Source organism: Mobula birostris, chromosome 2 (assembly GCF_030028105.1).
Source record: "Mobula birostris isolate sMobBir1 chromosome 2, sMobBir1.hap1, whole genome shotgun sequence".
NCBI lineage: Eukaryota > Metazoa > Chordata > Chondrichthyes > Myliobatiformes > Myliobatidae > Mobula > Mobula birostris.
The window spans coordinates 147,294,128-147,306,947 of record NC_092371.1 but is presented as its reverse complement, the minus strand read 5'-3'; the positions used below and the strand labels follow the sequence as shown (position 1 = coordinate 147,306,947).

General features: G+C 42.4%; 1 protein-coding gene across 1 annotated transcript in view; it reads left to right on the top strand.

Moving 5' to 3' along the window:
- sh3bgrl2 (SH3 domain binding glutamate-rich protein like 2) overlaps positions 1 to 12,820 on the top strand; it is an 83,550-nt gene that overhangs the window by 41,039 nt on the left and 29,691 nt on the right. Inside the window, exon 2 of the mRNA XM_072250187.1 lies at positions 4,822 to 5,007. Coding sequence (XP_072106288.1) covers positions 4,822 to 5,007 — 186 coding nt within the window. The remainder of the gene's footprint in view (positions 1 to 4,821; positions 5,008 to 12,820) is intronic.

Genomic DNA, 12,820 nt, shown 5'->3' with positions numbered 1-12,820 from the left:
GTAAAAGGACCCTGATGGCAGTTATTTATAGGCCTCCAAACAGCTACAGTGATGTGGACTACAAATTACAACAGGAAATAGAAAAAGCTTGTCAGAAGGGCAGTGTTATGGTAATTGTAGGTGATTTTAACATGCAAGTGGATTGGGAAAATCAGGTTGGCACTGGATCTCAAGAGAGAGAATTTGTAGAATGTCTGCAAGATGGTTTTTTAGAACAGCTTGTTGTTGAGCCCACTAGGGAATCGGCTGTACTGGATTGCGTATTGTGTAATGTACCGGAGGTGATTAGAGAGATTGAGGTGAAGGAACCCTTCGGAGGCACTGATCATAACATGATTGAGTTCACTGTGAAATTTGAAAAAGAGAAGCTGAAATCTGATGTGTCGGTATTTCAGTGGAGTAAAGGAAATTACAATGGCGTGAGAGAGGAACTGGCCAAAGTTGACTGGATAGGGACACCGGCGGGAAAGACGGCCGAGCAGCAGTGGCTGGGGTTTATGCGAGAAGTGAGGAAGGTGCAAGACAGGTATATTCCAAAAAAGAAGAAATTTTTGAATGGAAAAAGGATGCAAGTGTGGTTGACAAGAGAAGTCAAAGCCAAAGTTAAAGCAAAGGAGAGGGCATACAAGGAAGCAAAAATTAGTGGGAAGACAGAGGATTGGGAAGTTTTTAAAACCTTACAAAAGGAAACTAAGGAGGTCATTAAGAGGGAAAAGATTAACTATGAAAGGAAGCTAGCAAATAATATCAAAGAGGATACTAAAAGCTTTTTCGAGTATATAAAGAGTTAAAAACAGGTGAGAGTAGATATAGGACCGATAGAAAATGATGCTGGAAAAATTGTAATGGGAGATAAGGAGATGGTGGAGGAACTGAACGAGTATTTTGCATCAGTCTTCACTGAGAAAGACATCAGCAGTATACTGGACACTCAAGGGTGGCAGGGAAGAGAAATGTGCGCAGTCACAATTACGACAGAGAAAGTACTCAGGAAGCTGAATAGTCTAAAGGTAGATAAATCTTCCGGACCAGATGGAATGCACCCACGTGTTCTGTAGGAAGTAGCTGTGGAGATTGTGGAGGCATTAGCGATGATCTTTCAAAAGTAGATAGATTCTGGCATGGTTCCAGAGGACTGGAAGATTGCAAATGTCACTCTGCTATTTAAGAAGGGGGCAAGGAAGCAAAAAGGAAATTATAGACCTGTTAGCTTGACATCGGTGGTTGGGAAGTTGTTGGAGTCGATTGTCAAGGATGAGGTTACAGATTACCTGGAGGCATATGACAAGATAGGCAGAACTCAGCATGGATTCCTTAAAGGAAAGTCCTGCCTGACAAACCTATTACAATTTTTTGAGGAAATTACCAGTAGGCTAGACAAGGGAGATGCAGTGGATGTTGTATATTTGGATTTTCGGAAGGCCTTTGACAAGGTGCCACACATGAGGCTACTTAACAAGATAAGAGCCCATGGAATTACAGGAAAGTTACATACGTGGATAGAGCATTGGCTGATTGGCAGGAAACAGAGAGTGGGAATAAAGGGATCCTATTCTGGTTGGCTGCCGGTTACCAGTGGTGTTCCACAGGGGTCCGTGTTGGGGCTGCTTCTTTTTACATTGTACATCAACGATTTGGATTATGGAATAGATGGCTTTGTGGCTAAGTTTGCTGACGATACGAAGATAGGTGGAGGGGCCGGTTGTGCTGAGAAAACAGAAAGTCTGCAGAGAGACTTGGGTAGATTGGAAGAATGGGCAAAAAAGTGGCAAATGAAATACAATGTTGGAAAGTGTATGGTTATGCACTTGGCAGAAGAAATAAATGGGGAGACTATAATTTAAATGGTGAAAAAATTCAAAGTTCTGAGATGCAATGGGACTTGGGAGTCCTCGTACAGGATACCCTTAAGGTTAACCTCCAGGTTGAGTTGGTGGTGAAGAAGGTGAATGCAATGTTGGCATTCATTTCTAGAGGAATCGAGTATAGGAGCAGGGATGTGATGTTGAGGCTCTATAAGGTGCTGGTGAGACCTCACTCGGAGTACTGTGGGCAGTTTTGGTCTCCTTATTTGAGAAAGGATGTGCTGACGTTGGAGAGGGTACAGGGAAGATTCACTAGAATGATTCCCGGAATGAGAGGGTTAATGTATGAGGAACGTTTGTCCGCTTTTGGACTGTATTCCTTGGAGTTTAGAAGAATGAGGGGAGACCTTATAGAAACATTTCGAATGTTGAAAGGCATGGACAGAGTGGATGTGGCAAAGTTGTTCCCCATGATGGGGGCGTCTACTACAAGAGGGCATGACTTAAGGATTGAAGGGCGCCCATTCAGAACAGAAATGCGAAGAAATTTTTTTAGTCAGAGGGTGGTGAATCTATGGAATTTGTTGCCACGGGCAGCAGTGGAGGCCAAGTCATTGGGTGTATTTAAGGCAGAGATTGATAGGTATCTGAGTAGCCAGGGCATCAAAGGTTATGGTGAGAAGGCGGGGGAGTGGGACTAAATGGGAGAATGGATCAGCTCATGATAAAATGGCGGAGCAGACTCAATGGGCCGAATGGCCGACTTCTGCTCCTTTGTCTTATGGTCTTATGAATATCAATAAATGAGAAAGTTTATGGCAAAATCATAACTCAGGCAAAACCTGACTTTCTGCATAAAGGTACATCAGGAGGGGCAGCAATATCTCAATTGGGCCTTGGGCCAGAGAAATGTGGTCAAGACCATTCGAAAAGGCAGATTATAAACTTTGAACGTCATACCCCAATTCACAGGAATTGCATCACTGCGTGATTAGTGAATGGGAATTGTACTAACTAACACTGCACTACAGTAGTGTGCAGTAATAGTGTGTGTCAGGCCTGGAAACAAAGCGATTTCTTCAGTCCAAATTTGTCATGATATGCCAAATATAGAAGTGTCACATTGCTTTTCAGCAGTTATAAGGCGCTTCAAGCAAAATCTAAGAGAACGGTGGTTAGCAAGAGATGAAGTAATCATTGTAATCAGTTAAGAGCCACTGAGTATCAAATGCTTATAATAAGTAATTCATTTCTTAAATTAAGCCTGTAATCCCTCAGCTGCCCTGTTGCTAACGAGCATTCCTGTCCCTGCCCCTTTTTTTTCTTTACCTCTTTATTAATTCCCACTATCCCGGGGGGTCAAAGTTGCCTACTTTGCGAACCACTGCTCTACATCTTACCTATCTGTCCAATTGTCTTTTAAGCATTATAATTGCACCCGCATCTTCCAATTCCTCTCACAGCTCACTCCACATGCTCATCCTTTTTATGTAAACAAAATGGCCATTTAGGTCCTCCTTCAATCTCTCCCCCCCCCCCCCCCAATCTTTTTTTCCTCATTATAGACCCAGACCCCAAGGAATAAAGGCTGTGGCAATTAATCTTATTTATCCCTTCATGATTTTACAAACCTAAGGTTACCAGCCTCCTTCACCTTGTGAACCCTTTCTATACCTTCTCTAGCTCCCTACACCAGGGGTCCCCAACCTTCTTTGCACTGCGGACCGGTTTAATATTGACAATATTCTTGCGGACCGGCCGACCCGGCGGCGGGGGGGGGGGGGGGGGCGGGTAGGGTTGCCAAGGGACAAGAGTTGCAGTCAAATACGTTTTGTTTACCCAGAGAAAGACTATAATAACCATGAAGCCTTGCGCAGGCACAAGTGCACATGCGTGGTCCTGCTGATTTTTTTTTTCTCTGCAAATCGTTTTTGGCGATTCTGTTCGGGGGGGGGGGGGATGTTAATCACAACCGGAATATAGGTGAGAAGTGGCTAATGCACTCAATTTTGTTTCTAAAAGGGTTTATCTAACGAATTTAATATTAAACACGGCGCATATCTTCCTCGCATGAATATAGTGATAAGTCAATTATCAGGGGAGGACAGGGGAGCTTGAAGTCAGTGTTGAACGAACTTCCAGTGGAAGTGGTAGAGGCAGGTTCGATATTATCATTTAAAGAAAAATTGGATAGGTAAACGGACAGGAAATGAATGGAGGGTTATGGGCTGAGTGCAGGTCGGTGGGACTAGGTGAGAGTAGCGTTCGGCACGGACTAGAAGGGCGGAGATGGCCTGTTTCCATGCTATAATTGTTATATGGTTATATAAGTCAATAGCATCATAACATTTTAAGTAACGCTTGGATATTAAACACACAGCACATATTTTCCCCATATGAACATATAAAATCATTGCAACACACCAATATCGCTGAATCAGTGGGAGCTCTGGGCTTGTTTTCCTGCAACAAGACGGTCCTATCAAGGGATGATGGGAGACAGCGATACTCGAAGGGGGTTCCTTATGTCCAGTCTATTCCGCAATTTAGTTTTCGTTGCATTTATTGCAGAAAACTCCGCTTCGCAGAAAAATCTTGGAAATGCAAGCAACGTTTTCAGTGCTTCCGTGGCTATCTCAGAATATTCAGCCTTGACTTTGATCCAGAATGCCGGCAGAGATGTTGTGTCAAACATACTTTTCAGCCCGCTGTCATTTGCAAGCTCGAGGAGTTGATCTCCTTCCCGCACTGACATGGATGACGCGCCAGTAATGACCTCGCATGCGTAATGGCTCAACAGTGCGTGACAGGGAATGAGGAAAGGTGTAGCTGACTTCTATCACCAAATCATATCGTTTCCTCGCGGCCCGGTAGCACATGCTTTGCGGTCCGGTGGTTGGGGCCGCTGCCCTACACTATGATGAACAAGGCTGGTCAGTGTTCCAAGTGCAACCACACCTAGGTTTTATATAGCTGTATCATCAGTAATCGTAATGAAGTTCTGGTTTCATTTCAGATCAAGAAGCGACAACAAGATGTTGTGGGATTCCTGGAGTCTAACAAGATTGAATTTGAAGAGATTGATATAACAATGTTGGAAGATCAGAGACTGTGGATGTACCACAACATTCCTCAGGAGAAGCAGCCTGCGAAAGGAAACCCACTCCCACCTCAGATATTTAACAACGATGCATATTGTGGAGTAAGTAGACAGGTGTGCTTTTACCAACTACAACATATTAAATAAAATTGCAGTCACTGTTTTAAACCTGTACGTTATGATTCAAAAATCTTGGTGGATGCTGAGATATTTGTATCGCTTTGCTTTTTCATTTCTGATATTTTTGTTGTCTTCATTCCTTTTTCATTTATGCCCATGCTTGAGGCCTTTGTGTCATATACTGAAGTTGTGTCAGCAAAATGGAGGAAACCTATTACAGAAATTGCTGAATTTAAAATAAACATTCAATTAGTATTTAATCTAATGTAGGATACACATTGCAAAAGGAGGTCATTTGGTTTCTTTTTGAAAGAATTATCCAATTAGTCTTCCTCCTCTATTCTTTCCTGCTGACAATCAACAATGGCGCATATCAAGGATCCAGGCTAAGCCCATTACTCTACTCTGCACACACGACTCTGTGGTTAGGCGCAGCTCAAATGCCATCTATAAATTTGCTGATGACATAACTATTGTTGGCAGAATTTCAGATGGAGATGAGGAGGCATACAGGAGTGAGATAGATCAGCTGGTCGAGTAGTGTTGTAGCAACAACCTTGCACTTAATGCTGGTAAGACAAGGATTATAGACTTCAGGAAGAGGAAATTGAGGGAACAGACACCAGTCCTTATTGGGGGATCAGTTTCAAGTTCGTGGGTGTCAACATCTTTGAAGATCTATCCCGAGCGCAACAACATATTGATGCAATTACAAATGAGGCACAAAAGTGGCTTCATTAGGAGTTTGAGGAGTCTTGATATGTCACCAAAGCCTCTTGCGAATTTCTACAAATAGTCCATGGAGAATATTCAAACCGGTTGCATCACCATCTGGTGTTCAGGGGCAAATATACAGATCAGAGAAAGCTGCAGAAAGTTGAACATTCAGTCAGCGCCATCATGGCCACTTGATGCCCCAGCAACAAGGTGATTCAAAAGGTGATTCCTCAAAAGGCAGTATCCGTCATTAAAGACCCCCCTCACCCAGGACTTGCCCTCTTCTCGTTGCTACCTTCAAGGAGGAGGTATAGGAGTCTGAAGACACATACTCAGTGTTTTAGGAACAGCTTCTTTCATTCTGCCATCAGATTTCTGAATGGACAATTAACTCATGTAAACTCCCTCACTAATTTTGTTTTAATTTTTTGCTCTCTCTTTACACTACTTTTAATTAATTTTATATATGTATTGCTTAGTTTAGTTTTATTATTATGTCTTGCAATGTACTGCTACCGGAAAACAACAAATTTCACCTGATATTAAACTTGGTTCTGATTCTGAGCTCTACAACTATATTTCTCCACAGGGATTCTTCTTTATTTCCTTCTGTTTTCCATCTGGTGACCCTTGATTTGTAATTTTCATGCTGCAACAGTGAATATTATTTTTTGGTGAAATGGTATTGGGAGGTTAAAACTCCAAACTGAGTGGGCCAGCATTCAGCTCAACTCATTGGCTTTATTTTTTTCTTCAGTCACGGAGCTTTGTGATATTTGGGCTTGTGCCATCCTTGATATTTCCAGTCTTTCAAATTTATAAATTGCTGTATCCTCCTAGTTGTCACTATTAATTTTCTGGCAGCTTTTACATTCCAAAGCAATAAAACTGCAGGTATTGCAGATTCTAATTAAACCAGTAAATACTGAGCAGTTCTGGGAGTATCCATGAAGATAGGAACAAGCTTTTCTGGTCAATGGCACTTTCTCAGAACTGAAAAATTTTAATTTTACAGAGTTGTGACAGGTGAAGGGATCTCTGGGATAGGGATCAATATTTTACAGATTGGTGCAAATGAGTTCTCTTTTCTGCCACTTCCATCCTACTCACCACCTCATAGAATGGATTACCACCTTTGTTTCTTGCCACCTTCTATGAGTACTCACTGCCTAACGACTCTCTCTTTACCCCCTAGCATTCTGCCTATCATCCAATGGTTCTCCCTTCCAGCTCCATTGCACACACTCTCTCCTCCTTGTGGCTCTTTTCCATGCAATTGGAGGAGAGGCAACACTCTGCTGTTTTACTCTTCCCATCCTCTCATGCAGTGATCCAAAAACCTCTAGCACTGCAAGTGGAGCACCAAGGTAGTTCCTGTTGCACAAGTACATATCAATTAATTAAAAGCTTGCACGTGGGAGAAAGCTTTAGAAGCGATAGAGAGAGAAATGTGCATGCATAGACACCAGATCAATGCATGTGCACAGATAACAGATCATCTGTAGTGCTGGGGGGGGGGGGGGGGGGGGTCATTGCTCTAAAGGAAATAGATCCATACATTACACTTCCTGCCCCTTTAGATTAATGCAATCTAAAATATTATATGTACAAAACATTAAATTTCCCTTTCACAACCCATATTCCAAATAAAAAATGCTTTTACAATAACAGTCCATAACTAACTTCACAGTTCTAAAGTAAGAGAAAATTTGCAGATGCTGGAAATTCGAGCAACACACACAAAATGCTGGAGGAACCCCGCAGGCCAGGCAGCATGCATGGGGAAAAAAATACAGAACTGTACTTGGATGCCACACTGTTTCTTTCAGGATAGTGCTTCTGGACCTGTGGAGTAGCACCAGGTTTGGTAGATATCTTGTCAACGATAACATTCTTGTAGTGCCTCTGGACCTGTGGAGTGACATTGGGTTTGGTAGGTGCCTAAGACAACATTCTCTGTTTTCCATGTCACGTTGCTGTCAGTGACATGATCATCACTTAGAGGCAAGTCCGGTGACTGTAATGTGTCCATCTTGTTGGATGCAATCGACTCAGGTGTGTTCTTCGGTTGAGCATCCGGTATCTGGTCCACATGACATTTCCAAGTCTGATCTCCAACGTCCACTATATACATCAGTGCTTCAGTTCCGTTTAAGATCTCCCTCATCTCTTTTGGCTCCATAAATAGATTACCATTATGATCTTCCAGAGGATGAATTGTGTCCCTTGCAATCCTCGTGTCTTTTAGCTGTCCTGATTTCTTTCTTAAGTGCTCTCTTACATTTCTTGTACTCCTCAAGTACATCTTATGTTCCTACCTGCTTACACCTCCTTTTTCTTCTCAACCAGGGCCTCAGCATCCTAATTCATTACACAGAGTGTTAGAAGCTGCAGGTGGATGCACTTCTTGCAGGCGAAGTTGTCGGGGACACTGGAGGTCTCCCTGCTTTCCCACATCCTGAAGAGGAGCAATCAACTATCCTGCCTGGCATCCCGAATTCTCTAACCGTGCAATTATAAAGAAGGAAAAAATAAATAAACTGGAAAAAAATCTGCCTACAGCTTTTGTCCTTCTCTCACTTAAGCTTCTCTTCACTGAAGCTGCAAAATCCCCACTCTCAACGCTATCCACTCCAACAAAGACTGCTTGCCACAGCCTTATTTTTAATTTGTACTTGCTATTGAATGTTGATATCTGAATCTCTGCTGTTCAAACATCAAAACTCCCGTGAAGCACTGCTTTTTAATGCACACTCACTGACATGAATGACTTGATTCTTTCCTTGCTGCTGATCTCTGATTTGCCGCTGTTCAAACGGCGATACTCCTGTGACGTGTTTCTTTTTAATGCACACTTACCGACTTGAGTGAGTTATTCCTTTTTTCACTGCAGCACTAAAAGCATAGACTACCCCCTTTCCCCCCCACCCCTGCACCTGCACCAGCAGAAGCACTGACCACACCCTACCCTCCCAATGTGCAAGCAAAAGCAGAAGCTCCAAGGAGTCCTTGATCTAGAGAGTTTATTCAATTCTGTAGGTTCTGCCGGACCTGCTGAGTTCCTCCAGCATTTTGTGTGCGTTGCTCAGGAAAACAAGTTGTTCATTTACTCTGGGCAATGCCTTGGGAGGTCAGCTAGTGTTGAGAATATGATGGAAGTGGAAAAAATGGCTAATGCTGGAATTTTAAAGCAACAATAGAATATTCTGGAATTGCTCAGCGGGTTAAATCAGGCTGCAATTGTGGGAAGAGAAAATGAGTCAGTGTTCCAGGCTGTATATATTTTGCTATTAATCTTCACAAATTGGTAGGTACAGGAGCCAAGTAACCAATCAGTATGTCTTTGGGATGTGGGAGGATCTCGGAGCACTTGGAGGAAATCCATCCAGCCGTGCAGAGAATGTAAAATCTCCAGTTGTACAGCACTGCAGGTCAGAATCCAACCGAGAAGCATCTGTGCTACACCATCGTCCTACCCCACCGGAGACATTCTGGTGAAGGCTCATAGACCTGAAATGTTTCTCTCTCCACAATGGCCATGTGACCTGCTGAGTTTCTCCAGTACTTCTGTCTCTATTGGAGCTCATGTATTATGAGTTTCCTGTGATTTACTGTGATTTATTTCTTGTTCTTTAAAAATGCCAGGGAGTTGAGCACAGATGTTCTATGCTGAAATTCTGTCAGATGTCGTGATCTAAACAAGAGCTGTGTGTAATAATTTCTAAACCTACCGAACATATAATATATTTTTTAATGTGATTCAGTGAAGTATATGGGAACTGGATGCAGAGCCAGAGAGGAGAGATTGGCCAGTACTCCCTGTTCGTGATGCTTTAGTTCTCAGGCTTTATCTAGCTAGCAGTTAATTTTAGAAACATATTAAAAAACAATCCCAAGAGATGACAGAGACAGGTTTGATTAGCTCTTGCATACTTTGTTTTATTGTACATTACGATTAGAGTATAATTTAGTAATGTGTGCATCCTCTTCTAAGGTTATGAGTAAAATTGATTAAATCACTAAAAAAAACACAGACAAAGGAGCTAGTGACAAAGAAGTATCTGATTTTCATAGGTCATTGTCAGGGCCTTCTTTCTAATGAGGCTTCAATAATGATTGTAATGAAGTCAGCGCACACTACCAAGTAGTCTCCCAGAAGGCTACATAGCACATTTTTCCTTATACAAGGATAATTATCAGTTGCCATGTGCCTTCTTTGTTCCCACAGAGAACCTGTATTCATTTCAATGACAAAGCCACTCACTCCAAGTCTGTTGTTGAACCCAAATGGATCCAAAAGCAGTTGTCATAGTTGGAGTCTGATGGAACCTTGTATGGTAATAGGAACTGAAAATACAGTTACATACTGGACAGAGCTTTCTAAATATAGATCTTTAACAGATTAAACAAAAAACCATCCTGTGACAGATCATTGATGTATTGGTGTGTAAGAATGAAGTTTATAAGAATGAAGTTTTCAAGAATTCAGTTTAGTGCCAGAAGTTAGCAAAGTTCTTGTATGAAGGAATGCTGTCATATTTACATAATAAAGAAGGGGAGGACCCACAAACAAGAATTTTAAAAAGTCAAATAGTTTAAATTGTTTTTTTAACTTTTCATAAAGTCGTAAAGCATGGAAACACATCATTTGGTACACCATGATCACTGGGCACTCAGCTGTATTAGTTCCATTTTCCAGCACTTGATCCAATCCCTTCAATTCCTTGGCCATTCAAATGCTCATCTAAACACTTCATAGATGCTTTTTTGTAATTCTACTTCCACTGCTCACTCATTTGCTCCAGGGAAACAAACCCAACCTTTCCAGTCTTTTTTCAAAATTGGAACACTCTGTCCCTGTCAATTCCCGAGGAACCTCTCCAGCACAATCACATCTTTCCTGTGTGCTGCTCTATGCTAGCTTTCCAGTAGTGCTCTTCAGGAGTAGTTAGTTAATGTTCACAGCTCCAGCTATGGTGATTTTATTGTTATGCCTATCCTGAAATATTGATGGAAAAACCAAAAGGAAATGAAGAAAATTATATACATTTATATAATGCCTTTGGCTGCATATAGGATGGATCTGTTCAACACATCACGGCTAGTCATTGCTCTGGTCTTTTAGGATCTGCTTCTGACAAACCTTGTCGCTTTCCACACTCATTACCCTGGTGACTACTGAAGGGGAAAAACCAAAAAAAATACAGACACTGGAAACCTGAAATACACCAGAAAAGGAAGAGATTCTCAGTGGGTCAGGCAGCATCTGCAGGGTAAAGAGTTAAAATTTGGACAAGTGTGAGCAGATGTGCTTCCGGGGATCAAATCTAAAGGGAAAGTATACAGAAAAATAGCAGCCAATTTTTGGAGCATTGAAATATAGAGGGATCTTGGGGTGCAAATCCATAGCTCCCTGAAAGTGTCAATACAATATTTAGGGTAGTAAAGAAGGTTCATGGTCAGAATGTTGAGTATGGAACACCCCAGTTTCCTTGGCTGGTAAGTCTAGGGAAAACAACCTCTGACCCCTCCAAACTTTATGGATTGAGGCACACTGGATCCCACCCCAAACTCTGGTTTGTGTAGATGCTGTGTCACTTGCTACCCTGTTACAAATTAATGTCACAAAATAACAGACATTACACTGCATACGATTAAAGGAATTTTATTTATGTATCTTAACTGAAGGGTTAGCAAGGAATAACAAAAAGAAACGGGCGCATTTTAATTAAACAGTCAAATGTGCACAAGTTGGAGCTCATTTTGAACTTCTCTGTCACTCGTGCCCTGGGTCCTCTGTCAACGTGAAAGCACACACCACCTTCCGAACGTCGCTCGTGTTACGTACCCCGTAACTGGGTTGCCAAACCAGCAGAAATGGATCACCCAGTTGGAGTCTGGATTACTAGAACTAAGAAAGTTTTATTAAAAAAACAAGTAACACAGTACTCTAATCAAAAGGATAATAAATGCAACAGTTCAGCAATGATAAACACACATGTACACAGAATTAAGATAACAGGATCAATCAAGCTCTATCGTTGTCTAGGGGTAAATGACCAGTTTCAAAGTGACGCAAAGTTCAGTTCAGTTCAGTTCGCACTAATCGCTGCCGTGGGAGATGGACAGTGGGGGGGAAGGAGAGAGAGAGCAAAACGAATGAATATTCAAACGGCTTCCACACAGACCTTCGATATTCTTCGCAGTCAGCTTTCGGGCGAGCCCTTTGTGATGTCTTCTGAGGTCACCGACCGTGACCCCTCCGTTTCCAGATTCGATCGTTTCTCTGCGGTGAACCAGGCAAAGGCGGACACACACCAGGTTCCTGCTGATCGTGCCTTTCCACCCTGTGCGTCTATGGCTTGGTCCTGTGACCAGCCTTCCAAAACTTCCCACCGACCTGTGGGAGACGCACCGCTTCCAAGGTCTTGTTACCTCGGGGTGTCGTGTGTGTGTTGCCTTAGCGAACCTGTCCCTTTTTATCCCCCTGCTGGGGTATCGCCTATCCATCACTTCAAACAGTTCAGGGTTCAAAGGGGGAGCCGATCTTGACAGCTCTCCTTCGGTTACTCTCTCCCGTCCCTTCATTAACATCTCCAAATGCTGCTCCATTGTTTTCCTTATCTCTCTTTCTTCTGAAGACGGGTGGCAGACCAACTGCTGATCCCACTGGTGCTAGCCCAGGCCAGCTAACATCTTAATTTGTGTGTATTCTCATCACACTTCCCACCTTTAAGGATTTTTACCAGGGTAAAAATTACAAACATGAATACATTATTTGATACACACAAATATACATCTTTATCAGCTATTTGGCTAATACAGCAAATTTTAAGTTGTCAACACCTGACAGACAGTCAGCCATCACATTTTCCGTTCCTTTTATATGTGTTATTAATAATCCCTTAGACCAGGCTCCAACTTAGCAAACTTCATAGTGGCCAAAAACACTGATGAATTGCGATCAATGTACCCTCTCATTGGGTTTCGTCCCGGACCACAATAACAAGGGTCATCCCATTCCGACTTAGTTTTCTCTCGCAAGGGCTTAGTAGGAGGGGGAGGGGTAGTAACCGCA